Raw genomic sequence first — 23,415 nt, forward strand, 5'->3', positions numbered from 1 at the left:
ATAAGTTACAGGTGATAATCAAAGGCTTGCTGATACTTCTGATCTAGTTTCCAAAGCACTGTTCCTACCACATGAAAGAAAATGGAACCCATTTTCATAAAATGCACATTCTGGACTCTCCAAAAATCTGCAGGGCTTGCATGCTGGGCCCACACAAAGTTATGCAATTTCATAAATTCTCAAAAGTGGGAAAAAGCAGTCATGTTATTCCTCTGACCCATTAATCACAAAGATTACATACAAAGATATAGATATAATCACAAAGAAATATTTCTCTTCAAACATGAAAGGAATTCCAACCAGAACTGCCAGATCATGAAAGCTGAGGTGCTCATATGGTTCTGCCACAGACAGCAGCAGAAGACATCTGTAAATAAAGTGGTGTATCAAAGCACAAAACACCGATGAACACAGAAAGACTGGGTGATGAACACAGGGCAGAGAAAGATCATGAGGTTCATAGGCAACATGGGTGGACATTATTTACAGACAAGGGCCATATATCAGGCTGTACTACCTGCACCTTGAGAGTGGTTTTTTGTTAGTTTTTGTTGTTGTTGTTTGTTTCTTTTGTTGTTTGTTGGTGATTTTTTTTTTTTTAATGTTAGTCCTAGCATGAAAGAGAAAAGTACTAAGAGTACATTTTCATTAAGTGCTCAACAGAATGAGCTTCCACATAGAGAAAGACAGGCTCAAAATATTTATCATATGTCTAAATTCCATTAAGAAAATCCCGGACTACTGCAAAGCTTTTGGGCATCAAGACTTTGGCCATAAAAATGCACTTAAATGGTAGTTTATATGACTGCTGCAGGATGCATGGTGCAGGATAGCTTTAAAAAATAAATTCAAAAATCTTTAGGCTTAATGAGTATTAGAAGCCTAAATACTTCACTGATCTTAAACACTTGTTAAGAATATTTACTCAGGCTGTAGATGCCTAGAGAGACCACATGCTGCAGGAAGACATCTTTTATGTATGGGGTGCCTATAGCATCTAGAATTTTATGTAGATCTTTGTTAAATTAAATAATGAAAGTCAGACTCCAAGAGTCTTTAAAAATAAATTCTAATGAATGTCATACATATACTTAAAATCTCTGTTTTATGAAAGTGAAAGAGTCTATTACATAGCAAGAGGAAAATAAAACATATTAGAAAAAATAAGTCAGTTTCTTCTCATAATGAGTACCTTTTAAAGCTTTCATAGGAACATATTCCCCTGATATCATGCTACAAACTTATTGTTCCAAAGAAAAAAAAAAAAGAAAAAAAAAACACCCTCTCTACATCGTGCCATTTTGTTTCTAAACTAAAAAGTTAAAGGTTATCATTTGACAGAGTGAATTAACATATCTGGGACATAATTAATCCAAAGGGGAATCACAGAAATGTGTTCTCACATAAAGTAATAAAATGAGGGCTAAGGACAGCAATGGAAACTGAAGCAAATGTTGGAATATTGGGTAACAATCACAAACAATATTAACGCCAGGGAAAGCGCCTTCTTAATGAAACATCTCACATAAAGAGAGCTTACAAGGTCGCATCTGCAATTATTTTTTGCTGAGAATGTTTTTCCTAGATTAAAGATATTTTTGTGGGAAGCTTTAATAAATTCACATTTATTTATTTATTTATTTATTTTTAATGTTTGATTTTTTAGTGATATTAGACGGTTCTACAATCCAGGTTCTTAGATTCCAAGCTCAGAGAAAGCAATTGCTAGTTCATAAAGGAAACTTTTACTGTTTGCTATGTCTCTATTAGAAGTAGAAACCTGTCCACACATCTTGCTCCTACTCTAAGTTCCATCAGAGGGGATACAATGGGGAGAAGTAGAGAAGAAAAGATGGAGTAGGAAAACAGATGAAGCCAGAGGAAACATTTACACTGAACATCAATAGATCTCCCCACCCCTTCTCCCTCCTGCTTTTTCATGCAGTGCTCTACACACAACCCCTGCTTGAGACACAGACTCAGCTGATGATAATCCTAAACTTGGTAAATTGTTATGCTGGAATGAATGCCCGTATCAGCATCTTGCATTTTTAACACCTTCATCTCTACTAAGTACCATCAGTCTTTCTTGTCCGATATCTCATCTCTGAAAGATTATATTCCCCACCTGAGCATGATGACACATGTGCAACTCACACATTTTCAATATACTTCTGGAAATAGCATCATTTTACCAAATGCTCAGAAGTTCCCTCTACTGGCATAGTTTAACATACCTGGAAGAAAAGGCCCTTCTGCACACAAATGCAAAACTGAGCAATTCTGTAGGGAGGTGAAAATGAAAAAGACAGGAGGGGGCTGAGCACAAACTCATCCACGTGCCAGTCCCAGCCTCATTCCTTCTGCTTCTGAGCTACTTAGAGGAGACACTGCCCTCTGCACTGTCCAAGAGAAGTCATGCAGCCAGGCCTCTAACACATCAAACTCAGACAGAAATGAAAAAAATTCTAGGCGATTTCGGAAAGGCCACAAGCTCAACTTCCTCACAAGTGATGTTTGTGTCACAAGGTCACAGTTTGTATCAAACAATGAGAGCAGATCCCCCCTGGAAATTAGATGAATTGCACTGTTTAACTTTTGAAGGAATCAGTTACGCATACACACTGAGGATGACCCATGATACCAAATAAGTCATGAAAGAAGGAATACAACTGAGTTTATTTCAATTGCTTTTTTTTTCCCAGTGAACTGAATAAATAAATAAATACAGTGCAAATAGTTTCATTCATAAACGTTGGGTCAAACATTATTTTTCCAAATCCCTAAGGAGCAGCTCTGGGAAATATTGCATGCTGAACCAGAGGTAAACCAAGTATAGATAAATACAGTCAAAATGTTTAACATGTGCCAAAATAAGCTCCCAAAGCAATGCCTTCTGTATGGTATCATTTTTAAAAACAAGTTTATTGAAATAAGTGGACTGGACTGGATGATCTTTTAGATCTTTTCCAACCTTGGTGATTCTATTCTAATTTCAAATGGCTAGTCTAAATTTGATTTTGCAATAATCATAATTATATCAATTATATCCAACATCATAAGAATACGTATTAAGAAATAAAAAAAGCTTATCTGAATACGATTAGAATTACTTCATAATACTAGCCCGCAGCATCTCTCTGATAATGTTTTCTGTCAATAATCTGAACTTACCATATTGATTGGGTCAACTGGGCCAATGCTGTTAACATAGACATCTGTTTCAATTACAGTTGTTCTCACTAAAAGAAAAAAAAATCAGCAACTTTAATAATTACATATTCAATTCATTTTCCACATTGATAGCGTATTTTATTAAAGTAATAATAAATCTGATATTCTTTTATTAGATTCAGAAAGATTACATCTCTAGTTTGTGCATTCTGTGAAGAATCATATATGACATGGCTTCTTTATTCCATATGAATTAGCTAAATTGTCAAGATGAATTTTTCGTATCTTAAGGCACATTCCATCTAAACTTTGTGAATTAGGCAGAAGATAGATACAAAAAGTATCAAAAGCAAAGGTAGTGGGGAGAAAAACAGATTATTCCAGCATAAAAAAAGAACTAACACAAACAGAAAAAATGTTCAGAAAATGAACATTTGTACAGTAAAACCAGACGGTCTGGGAGCAGACGTTTACCAGCTGCAAAAAATCAATATGCAGCATTTCCTACTGAAGATATCTAACAAAAATAAAATAACTTTTAATCACATATTTCTTCACACAATTACATTACAACTATGGATTGCCAATATACTTTCATCAGCTTCATCAATATATTGCTCCACACAACTAACTGAAAGATCCGGTTTAGGCAACCTGCTTTGGCAGGGGAGTTGGTCTCGATGATCTTTAGAGCTCCCTTCCAACCCCTACAATTCTGTGATTATGTGATCTTCAAGAAATTCCAGTAAAATTATTGTTTCTGAGCTGACAAAGTTAATTGTTTTAGAAATACATTTTTTTTAATGCATTTACAGAAAGACACAAAGTCTAAGCAAATTTCTGAGCAAACGAAAGTCACATCTGATGCATGAGTCACTGATAATTTTGTTGTTATATCCGAGCTGTTTATAGAGGAAAAAAGACACAAATGGAAGAGGTCAGGATGTAGTATTGGAGAGGTCTGCATTTAAACAACACCAATTTACTAAGCACTTTTTTTCCAGATTGTATGATAGACAGAATGGCAGTGAATGAATACAAGAGGGTTAATTCTGAAGCTCTGCTGGTCTTTCTCCCATGATCTAGCACATTAAAATGAAGTCCCTCTGTTCATTTGTAGACAGAAAGGGGGAAGGTACAAGAAAAATATACTTTGATTTTATAGAAGAGGGATTCTCCATCACCAGATTTGATTTCTTCACTGGCATGCCATATCAAGCCTTTTATAAGAGATGTAAAATCTTAAGTAACACAGGATTTTTCAAACCTCAAAGACCTAGAACTCAAAAACACAGAAAGAAATAGGGTATCATTAACAACTCTGCCAGCTATGATAGCAGGCAAGATACATTTCCTAATTATCCACAGATACCTTTTCCCTGCCAATCTCACTTGACAGGAAATTATCCCTGATCCCAAATCTGATTACTGATTCCTTGAGCTTGTGACTAAGACACACCAGTCAGGCTGCACAAAGGGTTTTCTGTACAACCACAGAATGCAGAGTCACTTGATCACTCTCCTGTCTCCAGTGTTCTCCACAGAAAGTTTAAATGGACTCTGGAAATCAATTTGTTTCCGGAGGAAAAAAAAATAAACACTCCCTGTGCTGCAAATGGCTTCAATATGCAGGTCTCAGAAAGGAAATGGGAGAGCACAATAATTCAAATGCTCAGAATGAAATATTAAAAATAAAAGTATGTGTATGTATTTGTGTGCATATGTAAAATGTAACATACTTTACACATGCCACATCTCACAAGTACATATCCACAGCTTTTGATTTTGAGAGTTTATTTATCTACATAACAGAAAAACTCTCCAATTTAATCACTGCCAGACTAGAACACAAGGGGCTGGATCAAAACATATCTTTCCTCATTGCTCAAGCAATGCAGAATCCAGTACTTCTCCCCTGCATTTGTAGGGAATATCTAGTTCTCCTTAATGCTAGGAAACTGTGTTTTGTTTAGAGGTTCAGTTCTTTGACTAACTTTCAGCATTACCTAGCCACTATACTAAACCTGTTCCTCAGACACAAGTATCTGTACCGAATGATTGAGGTCACCTCTCAAACTTGGATATGATAAGCAGCTCATATCACACATTGAAAATGCAACTTGTGGTTTATCTGTTCAGCTTTAACATCTAAACTTTCACTATTTTTCCACACTCATCTTGAAATTTGGACACCAGAACCAGCATTCTTTCTAAACAGTACTATCCGCGCCTTGTGAACACTTCTAGTTTTCTATTAAAATGTCTCTTTTCAGAAGGGATTTACCTCAGAACAGTCCTCTGAGAGATATCTACCTAAGACCTCACTGCACAAAATGATTAAATTTTCTCCTGAATTACCACTTTTCTGTGAAGAACCTCTCACATTGAAATATAAGCCATGGGCTTTCTTTCCACATTTAGTCCTACTTTTTTTTCCCCTACAATCAGCCTTTATCTGTATCTCTAATTTTACTGAAGGAGGGGATTACTCTGCAGATGCAATTTCTCTCTTGCCAACAGTCTTTGTGCTGGCTGCCAAATTTACTACAAAAATTCATTGGTGAAATCAGGCAAGATATCATTATTCTTGATCGAGTCATGCTTGTGAGATCCAACAATAGACAACCCTACCATTGATATTTCCTTATTAACAATTAAATTTTGAGATCTGTCAGTGGGCCAGTTTTTAATATGGACTGTGTCAATTTCATGAAATTCCAGCGTGCAGGAAGAAGTACTTGATCTGCCCCAAAGGCTCTCCTGTAACGTGCCACCGAGTTCAATTTGCCTTTTCTATACTGCTCTGAGTAAGATTATTAGAGCTATCAGGAGCCAGAGAAGGGTCAGAAAATCCACCTCTGTGGAGATTATTACAATTGACCCAAATAATAGAGTGGCAGATTCAGTGCAGTAAGATTGGAAGGGGCTGTTTTGTTTCCTCAGTTCTGTGCAGAACCGATCCCAGTGCTTCTGTGAATTAGAAGAATTCATTCTACATGTGTTTGTGAACTAGAAGTAATATGAGCCTGTGAAAATGATAAAAGCTGGAAGAAAATACAATCTTGATACTAATTTGACCACCAAATAATTACTATGGCTCTTTAGCTTTCCACAAAGAGAAACAGCGATAGATGGTTTGGAAAGATATTTCCCCTTATTTTATTTAGGAAATGTAGTAACAATCTTGGAAAAAAAAAAAACTACGAGTAGGAAGAAGGCTATTTTACAAACCCTGAGTGCAAAGTGGTACAGTAGACCTTATAAATTTCTAAAGAAGAGAGGAAAATGATAGCCCACTTTAAATATTTGCACAGAAAGAGGCAAGAGTAAAGCAAGGTGAGAGAACAGTAGTACTCCCTGCACATTAAATAGGTTGAGTGAAGAGCACCGCTCAGCTGCCCCCAAGAGTTCATCAACTCCCAAAGTAACTGACACGTGCAAGGAACTCCTACACTATGCCTGCTATGAAGAAATACACTCATACTTCTGATTTTCCACTTTGTCACATTTTCTTCACTAGAATCATAGAATCATTTCAGTTGGAAGGGACCTTTAAAAGTCATCTAGTCCAATTCCCCTGAAAGGAACATGGACACCTACAGCTAGGTCAGATTGCTAATAGCTCAGTCCAGGCTGACAAACATAGAAAGTCTCCAGGAACAGAGCATCCACCACCTCTCTGGACAACGTGTTCCAGTGCTTCATTAGCTTTACTGTAAAAAGCTTCTTACTTATATCCAACCTGAATCTTCTCTTTTTTAGTTTGAAATCATATCCCCTTGTCCTATCACTGCAAATTCTGCTTAAGAGTCTATCCCTTTCTTATAGTCTCCTTCTAGATACTAAAGGTAACTGCTACAGGTCTCCCTGAAACCTTCTCTTTCCAGGCTGAACAGTTCTCTGAGTCTGTCCACACAGGGGAGACATTCCATCTCTTGGATCATTTCTGTGGCCCTCCTTTCGACATACTCCAATAGGTCCATGTCTCTCCTGTACTGAGGACTCTATATCTGGACACGGATATGACTCCAGCTGAAGTCTTGTTGGTGCAGAGCAGAGGGGCAGAATTAGCTCCCTAACCTGCTGATGTATTTTTTGCTGACAATTTTTGATTTTTTTTTGATGCAGCCCAGGATACTGTTGGCTTTCTGGGCTGAGAGGACAAATTACTGGCTCACGTCTAGCCTGCCATCCACTCCAGGTCCTTTTTTGTAGGGCTGTGCTCAATCCTTTTGTGCTTCAGCTTGTACTGATAAAGAAAAGGTCTCTTCTTTAGGAAATTTAACTGGTATTTGACATCATTTAACACAAGCACGTAGCTAAGGACAGGCTTGATCTCTGGAAAGAAGTGACTCTTATGCCTGAAGTTTAAGAGTGAGAATGAATGTCCCCATAAGAAGCAAGATATGGAAAGAAGTGTTTCTTGCAAGATATGACCACTGCTTCCCTAGCAAAGAATGACACTGAAATCCTTAGGCATATTCTGAACACCAATTTGGGTTCAAAATCTGTATTTTGGAAAATGTTAACTATGGATTAGAAAAATCACACTGGTACATATCACTCAATCACTGACAAATAATTTTAGTAATTTAGCTCTTACTAAAAAAGAAGTATTTTCAATAGCCTGTATTTAACCAGGTCCAATTTTCAGTCACTGATATTTGAAATCTCTCTGCTTGCTATGTGGAAGACCTCTCTTTATCCTGACAAAAAATATAGTCTTGAATTTAAAAGAACAGAATATTGCCCTTTTTACGGCTGAATATTTCTCCATTTTCATTATTCTAGTTCTTAACATTACCTGATTGCAAATTAGTGCATCTAAATTCACTAATTTGCTCATTTAACTTATCAAAAACGTGCATTTTAGAATGAAAGTCTAACACCTATCTTTATTTATCACAATTTTTTAATTTAAACAAATTTAGTTAATTTCACCTGAGTTTTGTTTTTTTTTTTTTTTTTAAGCAAGATTTCTGTAACTCCTCAATAATTGCCTAAAGTAATCAATGATAAAGCAGCTATTCAGCAAAGAAATTAGGTGATGACCACATTCAAGAATAGCAGGGTCTTCAATGCTTCAATTCTACTTCAATAGTATTTAATATAACAATACAATTCTGGCAATAATTTAAGAGTATTATTTATACAACTATCTGCATTAAAATTCAGCTTCAGATGACTACAGCAGGCTTCCAGCTCTATCTCTAAAGAATTTTTTCAAAGTGATTTCAATGAAAGTAGAACACTGCTCTTCACTCTTATATCTTTTTTGATTTAAAAAGAAACCCATCTCCAGCCCACCATTTTTTTTCCATCATTTTCTATGCAGGGCACACATCAAGTACTTTTAAAATTCACTGCAGATGTTCTTCTATATGTTGCTTTTTTATTTCAATTTTCTTCAATTCATGTAAAAAATTCTTTACAAGAGTAAATCCCTAGTTTTACCTGCTATTTTTGTGCTTAAATGAGTTTACTATTTTTCTACCTACATCATTATTTTGTTTATGCTATACTAAAAGCACCAGTTCAAGACAATATCCCCTAATATCTTTATCTTTTCAGAGTTAGCACTTCTATCAGTCTCTTGAAAGTTCACTTTTCGTTCTTGCAGTTTTTAATACCTCTGAGTACATAACTTCACATTAGTGCACTGAGATGCACTAACATGCCTTGTTAACAGGATAATTACAACTATTCAAATTTCTCCAGGTAAAATTTTCTCTTAGGTTTATGAGCCATCATCTTCATCATTCTTAAAAATTATATCAATAATGTCTTTCCTCAAGTTAATGATTGAAAATGCTACATTAGAGAACTAATGTGATTACTCCTATTTCTAACTGAACTTTCAGACGACCAGTTGTGTTTCATTCATGTAATACATGACATTGGACATGAGACATAGCTGGAAAAAAATATAGATTGATAGATTAACAGTAACATGCTAGTATCCCTAAGTTGTGAGGGATGGAATAGTGAGCAGAGAGAGTTCTTTCTCTTAAAAAGAGAGTTTAAAGCTGCTGACTTGATCAAGGACTGAAGCTAAAACAGTGTGGCTATAAGTTATATACATATGTATATATATTCTTACCTTATAGTAAGTATAATATTGTTTTGTTAATATATCAACACACCAAGGTTGTATCAGTAATTAAAAGGATTTATATTACAGATCAGAAACTCCAGGTGGTAACTGCTACTATTTCATACTGAGCAGAATGTACTTTAATAATAGTATATTTGTGCTCCATACATATAAAATATGTTGCATATAATGAGTTAAAATCTAATAAGTGTAATAAACATAGGAAAGAGTAGCAATTAACAAATCAATACAACTCATGGATATTAGTATGAGACACACAAAATGACACAGTGTGGTTTTCTGAAATTTCAGTATTGCAAAGGATTTTTTAATTTTCATTTGGCTCTCCTTTATCACGTCACTCTGCTATTCAACAATGAAGCCCCTTTTCCTACTCTGACATGCTGTGTCAACATGAAGAGGAAAATTAAATTTGATGCTGTTATTCAAACCCCAAAAGCCCAGGCTCAAAAATATACAAAAGTCTTGCTATTTTAACTGAGCTTTGTAATTCAGTAATAACATTGCATGGAAAATTATTACCTTGAAAGATAATTATAATTTCAGTCAATAACCTCATTGTAGAAGTACTGGCATACTCTGAAGATGTGTAATCTGACACTAGATTTTATCCACATAATTGACTCAGAATAAGATGAATGTGCCACAGCCTGATTTTATTTTTCTGTGTTAAATATCTGCTGTTAGATATCTCAAACAGCTGGACAGAATGTGATACCTGTATTTAAAGCTGTCATTTTGTCTTACTTTTGCCAAAACTCTGCAACTTTCTCTCTATAGAAAAAGAGAGCCAGACTTCACATTTGCTCTCCTGGCAATAAAGTGCCTCCTGTTCTCATTACTCTAGCCTTTCAGTATTTGGGCAGATGCAGGTTCCGAATAGAAAAGGTCAAAAACTGAGCGTCAGAAAAGTGAAGAAGAAAAAGTAAGGGAGCATTTATGTGAGAGCAGCTAGAAGCCAGAAAGTACTTTCTTTCAGAAATAATAACTCTATCAATAATTGAAATCCAGAAAGCTGTACATTCAACTATGCAAAAAAAAAAGACTCAAAGTTTTTGTTCAACCAAGACTCAGTGCATAATCAACAAAGCAAAGGTAAGGATAACATCAAAAATTTTTGGTGTCCCTCTAAGTCCATTGGACATCTAAGAATGAACTCCTCTTCCTTTATTGTCCCTTTTTGCATTTCAGAGTTTTAAGGGGAGAGAAAAGTATTCACATTACTTTCATCCCTGCATACCAGCTAATTATTAGAAGGAATCCTAGTGGAGAATATTTATTCCCTCATTATTCTTTTGTTGTCCACTGCATCAAACAATCTGAAAAAAAAAAAAAAAAAAAAAAAAGAAATACTATACATCTTTCATAAGTTGAGAAATTAAGAAAAAATATGCTGGAAGATGTTTTTTTGTTGTCTGTTCACAGTAATTCATTAAGTGGAGATGAAGGAAAAGACAAGGGAGGGCCTTTTTGTAAAGGGCTGGTAGCAACAGGGCAAGGGGAAATGGCTTTAAGCTGGAAGAGGGTAGAATTAGCCTAGATATTAGGAAGTAGTTATGTACTGTGAGGATAATGAGACACTATAAAATGTTGCCCCAAGAGACTGTGGATGCCCCTTTCCTGTAGGCATTTATGGCCAGGCTGAATGGAACTGAGCAACCTGGTCTGAGGGAAGTGTCTCTGTCTATAGTAGGGGGTTTGGAACTAGGGGAACTTAAATGTCCCCTGCATTCTATGATTCTATGATAAACTTCATGAGATTCCATATTGTGACAGGAAAAGAAAAAATTTCCATTCAATATCTTCAGGATAACAGTCAACAATAAAATAGAACTAAGAAACTTAGGGAGGGAAAGAATTTTTCAGAAGCTTTAAAAAGAAAATACTTAATCTGAGATTGCATCTCTTTGTTCTCCTATCTAAATAAAAATGGCTAGATTGCACTACTGTTTATTGTATAAGTAGCTTATAGACTTACACTGCATTCCTTTCATAGGGAACGCCAGGCATTAAGCAAATAATTTTGTCTTCCACCTCTCTTTGTGGTTCAGAAAATAAACTTAAGGAAAACATTTTTCTTAGTTTGATCCAGCAAGCACATGGTAGATGACAGCTGGTAACTTTTTCATGTATTCCAGGACTTCAACATTAATATTTGAAAGTATTAATACTTAACAGTTGCATTTAAATTGACATTTTGATTTGTGAAAGACAAAATTGACTTACTACTAGCTGCAAAGTTTAAATTACAGTAATGCAGTCTTCCATCCTATCATTCTCCAGAAAAGCTACTGCTCTAAACTGACTTCGTAAATTCTTGCAAAGTTTTTCAAAATTTGAACTAAAGAAAAATGAGTGCTAAATTAAGTTATATCTCTATAAAATACACACATAGTGCATTTTCTAACAAGAGAGAAAAAATGTCTAGGAATAATACTTTAAACTCCTGCAGACTCAATTTTTTTTTTTCCAAAATTGAGATAATTAATATATACATTAATATTTGTCAGAAAGTCTTAGAGTAAAAAGACAATATATATTTATCTTTTAATGATGTATTATATACATTGCTCATTTTCCCCTCAAAATAATCCATAAGGAAATGATTATAAATATAGCATAAAAATTCTGCTTATGGACAGATCATAATTTTTACAAGTTTTAGAACAACACTGTATTTTATTGATGTTATACTTAGATTACTATTTTAATTAAAAAAAAAAAAAATCATTTGTCATCACTGGCAAAACATAAGTGAACTTTGCTTCACATCTTCTATTTAGTGAATTATTTCAAGTGCTTACCCCCAATATCTGGCCGAAGCTTATTGTCATATCCTTGAAGTAATGAGTCCAGTATATGAGTCACATCCCCGCCATGAATCTTTGGTGCTAGGACCCATGTTTTATTCACAGTTAAGTCTTCGTCATCTTCATCATCTGCTTTATCAGCTCTAATAGTGATTGAATTAAAGAAAAAAAAAACAAGCTTAGAAAAAAACAGTGAATCAAAATAATGAAGAGATGAAGAAGAAACTGGAGAATACCAAGCACTTATAATGTATCCTGGTGCCAACAGAAAGAGGCAAGCCCTTATTTAAAACATCAACATTTAGTTATATGACTGCAGAAAGTATTAGCTAATAAACTCATCTAGACAAGGGCTGACATATCATGCATACAGAGAAACTCAAACCATAAGTCAAACACATAAAATTGTACCCTTACTCTCAGCACTTTCCTGCCTTAAAATGCAAAAAGGAATTTCCAAGCTTTCCCCAATACATGCCCCATTTTCAAGTCATGGCACTAATATTTCTAAGAGATGCTTATTCATCATAATAGATGCACCTTGGTGTTAATAACATTAATAGCATTTCCTTCTTCACAGCCTCTTGCTCTAGCTATTATATAAAGAATTAAACCTCACATAACCTCACTCAACTCCTTCCGAACATTAAGAAAGCAAACAAACACTGCATCCATGTGCTATGAATTAAACAGCTGAAGTCATGTGTCAAAGTAAAGTACACACATGTAGATGTAGTATAGTTAAAATCTTGTATCACTCCTTTAACTTAGTCTTATTTGTTAGCTATCTCTTTTATCATGATAGCACAATTGCACAAGAAAAACACTCATGTTCATTTATTGCCTATCTTTTAATTAGATAAGCAGCAATATATATTTTATCACTAAGTCGTTAGAAAAATGGCAATGCCTTAATTATGTCTGCAGATATCACCAAAAGGTCAAAGAATGCCTGGAAGTAGTTTTCTTTCCATTTGAATCAAATGAGTGTGAACTTAAATATTCCTCCAGTGCTAAAGTTTGCAATCTACATTACTCATCCAGCATATTTCAGGGAACTGCTATGGGCTTCAAGTCAAACAAAGTGCATCAGACTGATAGCAGTAACTCTGACAGTCACACAACGTATCTTCACAAATGGACACTAGCAATTATTACTGAGAGTATGTAATTCATATAAATCAGTTCCAATGTTAGCATAAGCTTAGCTATTCCAGTAAAGAAAAGAAATTAAAGTACTGTTCTTGTACCAATTTGTATTGTACACTGAATCTAAAAATATTACCAATAAATTATTAGAGAGGGATTTTCAAGAGTTTTTAAATTACAGTCATACGCTGCCTTCAAGACTAAGGGTAACTTTCCAGTGAATCTTCTACAGAAGCGAAAACCACAAGGTGTTCCATGGGGATACAACACTAAATTTACAAGAGTAAAGGACAGAAAAAGTCAGGAAAGTCATGCCTGGAACAGTCATGCCTGATTGTTACTGTAGCCTTTAGTGGGAATGCACCAAAACAGTCTGTGTTTATAATTCTTTGCACCACCTCTCAGATAACACTATTGAGTTTCACTGAAACTCAAGATTATCACCAGTGTGAAAACTGCTCTGTGTTTTCCACATGCCTGGATGATTTGGGAAGTGCAGTTGGGAACTTGCCACAACTCATTGAGTTTCCAGAGGGTGAATGAAAGGCATTGCTTATATATCAGGGCTTTTATACCTAGCTTGCTGCAAACAAGTCACAAGAGTCTACTATATCTAAAAGTGATGTGCAGTCTAAATACGAGGTTCACTGTCAGTTTCCCCAGTAAAGGTCTAAAAAGGGTTTTTATTCTTTGAAATTGAAATGTGTTGTGTAATACTGAATTGTTTGCTGTACAACATACACATTATAGAAATGTCAGATATTAAATATTTAACATCTCCTATTAGCAGGATTCTGCAAATGTGAGCACTAAAGAAGTAGAAAGCAATGTTTTTTAAGTATGTACTCCGTATCAAGCAAAGCTACCTATTGCCATCTCTTTCATGTTTCATTGACACACTGCTTTTTTTTTTCTTTTTATTTTTGGCCCCGTTGTATCGTATGCCATCTCTAATTGCTATGTAAATTTGCTTAAGGTTGCTAAGAGTGCAGAGGCAATCCCTGCTCCCCTGTGGCATTAAAATGATGAGGAATAAAACTTAACTTATTAGCAGCTCTCTAAGAAAGGAAACATTCACTACAAAACTGATCTTTTCCCCCTCACTCTTTTTGTTCCCCTGCCTTTAAACAGCAGAAAGTACAGAGAAACAACCTAAGATCTGAGAGATCTGTACAAAGTGACTCAGAATGACAAGCACACATTTGTCCCTCTTTTGTCTTCCTTTTGCATCATTATTGATAACAGCCTAGACTCAGTCCAAATGAAATATACAAGACTTCCAAAGGCCCATGCTCACCATTGGAGAGTGGCCTCGCATAATAGAATCTGGGTGTTCTGGCTGATGGAAAGTTGTGTCTGATCAGCAGTGTTCTCTGGCAGCCGGAGGGGCTAACTGTACCCTAAGGTGCCTCAGACCCAGCACTGCCAGCCAGGTGAGGGATCAGATTGTCCTGCTCTGCTCTGCGTGACCTCATTTGGAGAACTGTGTGCAGTTTTGCATAAGCAGGACATTAAGCTATTAGAGAACATCCAATGGAAGGCAATAAAAACTACCAGTCTAGAGGGCAAGATGCATGAGGAGTGGCTGAGGTCCTTGGGTTTGCTCAGCCCAGAGCAGAGGAGCTGAGGGGAGGCCCCATGGCAGTCTACAGCTCCTCACGGAAAGTGGAAGGGCAGCACTGAGCTCTGCTCCCTGTATCAGCAACAGGGTCCAAGGGAACAGCACAGGGCTGTGTCATGGGAGAATCAAGCTGGGTGTTAAGGAAGGGCTCTTCATTAGAGGGTGATGGGGATGGAACAGGCTCCCCAGGGCAGTGACCAAAGCACTGAGGTGCTGGAGTTCAAGGGGTGTTTGGACACTGGTCTCAGACATAAGGCTTGACTTTTGGGTGGTCAGGAGATGGACTTTATGATTCTTATATGTCCCTTCCAATTCAGGATGTTCCATGATTCTAATTAAGAAAAAATAAAAGAAAAATATAAGTACATTTCAAGTTTTCACTTTCTATTTTATCTAATGAGAAACCTCTGATCCTCCAATTTTAAAACTCTGAACTAAAAATAGGTACATAGATGAGAACACTAATAGCTTACTAAAAACTATTAATAATGCAACATCAGGGGTGGAGGGAAGAATTCCATCCCAATTCCATACCAGTACGCTACCTTGCAAAGCACTAATCCATTAGCTAAACCAGTAAAGAAAATATTGTAAATCTGAAACATATATATAATATATATAAATATATAAATATTAAATATATATATATATATATAGAATATAATCAAATATAGGGGAAATAGGCTCACACAATAAATAAGCTAGTCTCACTTGCTCGACTCCTATCGTACTGGCGTTTTCAGAGATGACACTGATACCTTGCTACCAGAATACCATCTTTTTTTCTTGAACTCTACTTTAAAATGTGACCAAAATCAACCAAGTAATAAAGGCATTTGTAATGCTGCTGGCGGCCAGCTCTGCACTTCTGATTCAAAAGCTATAGCCACTGATGTGCAGTCACATAACAGAGATAAGACAGAAATGAGTCTGGCTGAAAAAAGGAAGTGACCAGAATATATAGGATGTCTTCTGTATACACCAGAGCATACACCACCTGTCAACCTGAGTTCTCCATTCAGAGTTTTTTGGAGAAGTTGTATAAAGCAGCTAGCTCCCAAACAAAGCACACAGAAACATGAATGCAATATGCCAGACAGTGGGTACACATTCATTTCTTGGAATCAAAATTACTTTTGTCATGTTACATTCACTGACCAATGCATTTCAAAAGTAGAAAATCCTTCAGAATAAGAAGCCATCAGGATTTGTGAGATGCTGTTACCAGAATCAAACTGAGGTTGCTAGACCATATTCTTTAAATAAGTATTCACTTTAGAGAGCAAGTTGGTCCAAAAGTTTTTACCTTTCAACTAATTCTCTGTACTTCTCAATCCACTTTTCAAAGTCCAGCTTTTTTCCCCAGAGTTTGGAATGGGATAAAAGATAGAAAATAAAAAAAAGAATAATTCAGTCTGAACTGGAAAATAAAATGTTACATTTAGCAGCAACAGTTAACTCTGGCATCTTTTTATTCCTTTGTAGTTGAAATAAGTTGAAATAAGTTGAAATAAGATTAATGCTAATCAACTCCATCCTAAACTTAAGAGTAACACCTTCCACTCTCTCAGAACTCTGATAGGAAATACAAACTTAATTAAAGAGGAATTCTTTTCCTTTCCAACCTCTTTAAAGTTTATTTCACTATACACAGACTTTCACATTTGATTCTCTCCCTATTCACTGTAAACTGTAATTTTTTCAACAGAGCTCACTCAGTAGGTCTTTTGCAAGAAGGAAAAGTCAGGGCAAAAATATGACATCGGTACAATGAAACACTTCTTTTTCATGGCAGAGTGATATTTTACAGCTGTTACTAACCATGTTAATCCTAATTTTAATAATTCTATAAGTATGAAAGACTTCGTTTCTAACATGCTTGTTGTTAACACTTCAGCTAGCCTCACAAACTCAGGAGTAACTAAACTACAAGTATACAGTGAACAGTAATTAGGCACAAAGTGCCCTAATTATGGTCTCTGTCCTTCAACTAATTGGAGAATTACCATGACTAATAAATCCCTCTGTACAAGCAACTAATGACTGAATAAGCCTTTTCAACATCAGCAGCATGATCTTCAGACATTAATATCATAGGTCTTTGTTCTACTTTAAATATGAGAAAAACCAATCACATGAGCTTTAAGTTGAGATTAATATCTGTCAGGTTATGTAATGAACTGACCCCAGTGTTATGGGTTAGAGTTAACATATTGCTTCTTTATTCTTCCTAAACTGGTTTGACACTGATGAAAATCTCTCTTTTCTCCCCATTCATTTCATCTCAGGTGCCTTTGTTAATTTATTGTTTCCTCTCACCCTTTTTGCTTTGCTTTGCCAGAGTCTGGTGTCTTTTTTTTGTATATAAAAATAACATTCTTTATCCCCCTGAAGTAACCGTAGTATTTATTCCCTACATATAGATATATTTTTTTTCCAGAGTATCTACCACATACTACTGGGTTGATTCCTCTTCTATATATACCAACTCTCTTATGCTCTTTTCCTTCCCTAATCTCATACTTCTCAAACTACTCACCATTTTCTGTCCTGTTTCCTGTCCTGAATCTGGACCTTATGACAACAAAATAAAATAAAATAAAATAAAATAATAATAATAAAAAAATCTTAAAAAAAAATTATAAGGTTCCCAGCATAGAGAAAGAAACAAACCATTTTTAGGATAAATAATATCAAATAGGTAAAGTGTTGTTAAAAAAAAAATTTAAATCACAGTCCTAACATAATAAAAGATGGTATCTCATCCATTCATCCCCTGTAAGGAGAAATGTGACTCCCCAAATCTGAATGTGAATACTATCAGACTTGTGCATCTTAATGAATATCATACGTATCGGGTGATCAAGCTCTTCCAAGTCATTACAGCTTTGAATTACATCTCTGAAAGGCATGAAACTTTTCTCCCACACTGAGTAAGTTTAGTGCAATTAATTTTAGTCGCAGCAAGATCATAGTTTAAAAGCATTATCAGATTTCTTATAAAATGAACTTCAGGTTATATGATCTTCTGTGATATTAATGCAAAAAAAACTAAGAACAATTCAACCAGACATAATTATGATCACTTAATAAAGGCACAATCTGACCACAAATAATGTTTACAGAAATGTGAATTTTTGACATTCATAACAACAAGTATTATGAAAGATGCTTTACAGAAAAACTTTTTTCAAGACCAACACAAATTTCTGTCCTCCTTCCATTAAATGTCAACTTCCATTAAATGCTCTGTAATACTTGAAATGACACTTGTCAAATTTGTTCTTATTAGTTCAAATAGCCTCAAAAATCTCCCAGAAATTATCATCTGGAATCAAAGCATCACAGTGATTCTTTATCCACCAGTCCTCTCATACAATACTGAGTTAATTTTCACTTGAAAATTCATGCAAATATTGATGTGCTCAACCTGGTATAACTGGCACAACTATTCCTATCAGGTCACAGTCCAAGAATCAACTAAAAATTTTCTTTACATCTGCCTATCTGCAGAGCATAGTCCAGTTGGGTCTTTGAAAATTAGAGCAACAGAGATCCCACAGCCTCACTGGACAACTTGAACCACTGCTTAGCTATCCTCACAGTGCTTATTTTTTCCTTTATACCTTACTGGGACTTCCCCTATTGTAATTCATCATCACTGCTCGTCATTCTCTTACCACGCAGCACTGTGAAAAGATTATGTTTTCTCAGTCCCCTCTCAGTAAGTACTGGGGCTGCAGTTGGGTCCCCTCAAGGCTATCTCCAGACTGAACAAGGTCCAGTCTCATAGCTCCTCCTCACAAGTCAAGGGCCTGATCTCGGTGGCCTACTGCTAAATCCTCCAATTAAGACTCAAAACTGAGTGCAGTATCTACACATGGTTTAACAGGAGCTGAGCAGAGGGGACCAATCACTATCCTCAGCCTCCTGAGTGTGTACTTGTTCACAAAGCCCTGACCTGGTGGCAAAGCACCATGCTGTCCAACACAGCCTCTATCGGACAGGGCATCTCCCCAGCCCATCCAGCTGCGAGGAGTCTTCCTGCACAACTTTATATTCAGATTTTATAAAATTCATAACGTTCCTCACAGCCTCTCCAGGTCTTTCTGAATGGCAGCCCCAGCATCAGATATATGAACTAGGTATACGCATTCTCTCAATAGGTTAAACATTATAAATTATCTTCAGTAAAAACAATGCTAACAGTATTACTCCAGAGCAGTCCTTTTTCTGCCCTAGCTAAGTGAGGAAAAAAGAACACGCTTCTCACTTGTCCTTTTTCTTCACACCAATTACTCATTGCTCTGATTACAAACTTGCAGAATGTGTTTTGTTTTGGCTAACAAAGCTTGGTAACTTATTGATTGTAACACCCACAATCACAGTGAAAGTACTCCTTCTATTCTCAGAAAATCATTACTACAATATCTTAAGGCTGTTCTGTGTCTAAAGAAGTACTTGAAAGTGGCCATTATCTTCTGTAAGTTGGTACTTTTTTAGTACATATATTTCTAATTCTAGCTGAAAAGTTAGCAGAACCTTTATGCTATCTCTACTTAAATCTTAGTGATCAAGATATTTTAAAATTTTTAAAATTTTTATACAATAAATATAGATTGATCTTCCTCTACAAGATGTTCTTCTAAAGAGAGCTTTCCCACCACTGTACATAGCAGAAAATAAAATATATCAGGAAGATAAAGTAGGTCTTAAGAAAATCTGTATATTCTTGGCTGAAACTGAAGAGTAAATGAACTGAAAGTCTTTGGGAGATTCTTTTCAGATGGATTTCAATGAAACCTCACAATGTACCTCACAATTCAGCCTGGAGAAGAGAAGGCTGCGGGGTGACCTCATTGCAGCCTATCAATACCTGAAGGGAACCTACACCCAGGAGGGGAGTAAACTCTTCAGAAGGGCTGACAACAGCAGGACTAGGGGAAATGGATCCAAGTTGAAGGAGGAAAGATTTAGGTTGGATGTTAGGGGGAAGTTCTTCACAAGGAGAGTAGTTAGGCCCTGGAACGGGCTGCCCAGGGAGGTTGTGGATGCCCCGTCCTTGGACGTGTTCAAGGCCAGGTTGGACGGGGTCCTGGGCAACCTGATCTGAATGTGTATGTTTGGTGGCCCTGCTAGGCAGGGGGGTTGGAACTACATGATCCTTGAGGTCCCTTCCAACCCGGGTGATTCTGTGATTCTGTGATTCTGTGTAATGTAGACTTGTAAGTCATACCTTCTCAATTGGTCTTATCTTCTTTGTGAGTTTTAGCCAGACCATACAAGCAAGTACTTAAAATGTAAACAGTGTAAGCAGCCATATTCCACTGCTCAGTCAGATCAAATATTGGGGAAGAAGTTTAGATTCAGAGAACAAAAGAAAAAAGGACAGCCATAGCAAATTATAAAGCTTAAGTACATATAAATGAATAGAGACAAGTGGTATTCAATACTAAATAAAGTACAAAACATGCCCAAACTACTAAGGAAGGACATGATGTTGAATTGGCATGCCTCTGAATAAATGAAAAAATTACTAAGCACAGCAATAACAGATCTCCTAGGAGTGCCAGACTAGGATAATCACATAAACACGTGTAAATCCATGTGCTGCATATCACAACTCAGTTCAAGAGATGGCAGATTTTTATCTGCAGCTGACTGACAAAAGTTTAATCATCATCAAGCTCAAAATGAACTGATGTATTGTTGGCAGGTTAAGTGTTTTGATTCAAGAAACATTTTCAGGAATAGACCTAGGCCTAAACCAAAACTAATATAAATGAACACTGAGAAATAGAACCTCAAAAAAAAAAAAAAAAATCCTATGTCTGTACAGAATTCTTCAAATCTCAGATTCTACTTTGTTAGATTTTTAACTTTAAAATTTCACCTATTTCACATGAAATGGATAAAATAAGCTCTTTTGGGTATTTTCAATTATTTCAACTGCTGGTATTTCTACATACTCATGTGAACATTTTTTATAACAGAATTCACTGCACTGCATATTTCCTGAAAAATCTTCAGGTAACTGGGAATCTACTACAGAAATATCAAAACACAAATGAAACAAGCTTATTCAGAATGCTTCCAAGTTCTGGCACACACCTGAGCAGATACCAGACTAAGAAATATATATAGACTGAAGTAGTAATAGAGTCTTGAATTGAACAGCATACCATAATTGCAATATATAGATGAAACTGACTTAATATAGAAAAACCAGACAACTATAATAACCAGACAATTACAACATATCTCTAAGAGAAATACAGTTAATAGGATCTACTAACATTTTAGTGTAATTGTTGTTAGGCAATTGTGGACCACTGTGAACATCAGTGGAATTAATGAATAATAACACAAACATGTAAATATACTCAGTAAGGGCTAATGCAAGTTCCCAAACTATGCAGTAAAAAGCTTGCTGCCACTCTGCAAGCAAAATTTTCTCCATTGTACTATAACGTGTATATATTTTACAAGAACAGAGTCCCACTTCTTGTCAGATGGTAAATGAAATGTATGGTTGTTGGAGTAGTTCTCCAGGATTGGAGATTGGATTTATGGTCTTCACTGAAAAAGCAAAATGCTAGGATCTACCTCCACTGCTCACCTGTAGCAGACATGACAAAATCTGTACATATCAAAAGGCTGTGAGCTAGTGAGGTCAAATACCTTTCTCCCTCAAGGAAAACTTTGAGGCTAGTTTATTTTTAAAAACATCTACATAATTTATTCTGGCATGTAAATGTGACATTGCACAATGATGATAAAAAATTATTAGTGACAGAGTTAGCAACGTAAATTAATACTTAATATACAACTTTTCGTAATATAAATTTCATCCAACTGAACTTTGTTCTGAAAGACAAATTAGACTATAATATTAAATTATTAATAATAAGACTTAATGCCTCGTGGTACACTGCCTTAAATAGGAAGAAAACCATATTAAATGGATTAACCATCAGCAACTCTATAAAACCTTGAATAATTTAATCCAGAGGGAATGTATCTCATGTTACCTCAGATCCTTTCTATCTGCAATTTCTGTCTATCTTCTTGAAAACAAGAAAAATGAGTACATGTAATTTAGGAACTCAGAAAGACATTCACACCCTACCATGAATGAGGAAAAGGATTTGAGGATCAAGGCAGAAAGTAAAAGGAACACAAGGTACACCAGGGCAGTACTGGAGCTAATCCCATATATTATCCCAGGAATATTAAGGAGTAGGGAAGTAATATTCTGCATGTGTATACCATCAGTGAGGCTAATATTTGTATAATCTGCCCATTTTTGAGGTCTGCTCTTCAAAGAAAAATTGCAAAGGGTTTATAAAATCGCTAAACTAATAATTCAATATTTGCTGAAGAATTTTAAGTAGCTCAGTTTACTTATCTGAGAGAAAAATGCAAGCTGCTGTCAAGTTGCCTCTTAAACTATATATGCCAAGGAAATACTTCCAACAGGAGACTGTAGCTTGGGTAAATCCAATTCAATGGAAAATTTTACTCTGCTCTGAATATCCCTGACTGCAACATATTTATATAGAACTTTTGTTTTGGACTAGATCATTCATTCCACAAGAACTGCAAGGCATGTAACTACACAGAAGTTTCTCACCTGGGAGGTGAGAAAGTTTCTCCAAATAGGGAAGTAACCTGCAAGATGCCATGAAAAACCATGCTGAAAACAGAACATGGAATATTTTCTAACCCAAAAAGAGATACCTTTAGAATTTTCAGGATGAATTAGAGGTTCTCTGATGGATCCCTTCAAGGCAAAATTTGACCAAGGCACATTGGTCAAGAATGAGGTTTTATAACTGCTTTTTTCTAGTGAAAAGCAGCTTGTGCAGACCACTCCCCCATTGTTAAATAGCAACTGCAGCCATAGGTCTGCACTAATATTTTGCCATACAGAACCAGAGGTATGAACATGGTCATAGAATTCATTAGAAATGGACCAAAACACATGGCATCCAGTGGTTGGGCCAATTGTAGCACATGGCACAGGGTAAAAAAAACTAGTAAAATATCAGATTAGAAATGCTGTAAAATATTTTAGGCTTCTCATCAGATCTATATGCAGGGACATAGAACAATTATACTGATGCAACAAAGTTGATGCAGAAGTCAGATGAAGATTTGCAGCTTAGTTTATTCTGGTGTTGGACCAGATTATCACAGCAGATCCTGCAGGTATAAACATCCATTAGTGAAAGCGTATTATTTCAAGAAAGTATATCTTTTCATCTTTGCCATATCACTGAGATTCCCTCTTCTTCAAAGTAAATTCCTTTCTGACCAATTCTTGATGACTGTTCTAGTCTACCGTCAGCTCTATTACATCTCCAGTGTCACTGCATGATTTAACATTTTAAGTTTAAATATGCAGAACTGGGCTTTTACATAGGCCAGTAGGCCACTGAACACATCACATTATTTCCAGCCTTCTTAAAAAAAACTTTCACACAAGTAAAAATTGAAAAAATCAGGACTTCCATGTCACCTTCAGCTTAATTCAATTGCATCCA

General features: G+C 35.8%; 1 protein-coding gene across 3 annotated transcripts in view; it reads right to left on the reverse strand.

Annotated features, from left to right (window-relative positions):
• GABRG1 (gamma-aminobutyric acid type A receptor subunit gamma1) overlaps positions 1-23,415 on the reverse strand; it is a 49,375-nt gene that overhangs the window by 21,405 nt on the left and 4,555 nt on the right. For all 3 annotated transcript variants that reach the window (XM_052681937.1, XM_052681939.1, XM_052681938.1), the window contains exons 2-3: positions 12,094-12,242; positions 3,175-3,242 (exon numbers count right to left, since the gene is read on the reverse strand). In XM_052681937.1, coding sequence (XP_052537897.1) covers positions 3,175-3,242; positions 12,094-12,242 — 217 coding nt within the window. The remainder of the gene's footprint in view (positions 1-3,174; positions 3,243-12,093; positions 12,243-23,415) is intronic.

This window comes from Tympanuchus pallidicinctus, unplaced genomic scaffold (genome assembly GCF_026119805.1).
Source record: "Tympanuchus pallidicinctus isolate F22 unplaced genomic scaffold, pur_lepc_1.0 scaffold2, whole genome shotgun sequence".
Lineage (NCBI taxonomy): Eukaryota > Metazoa > Chordata > Aves > Galliformes > Phasianidae > Tympanuchus > Tympanuchus pallidicinctus.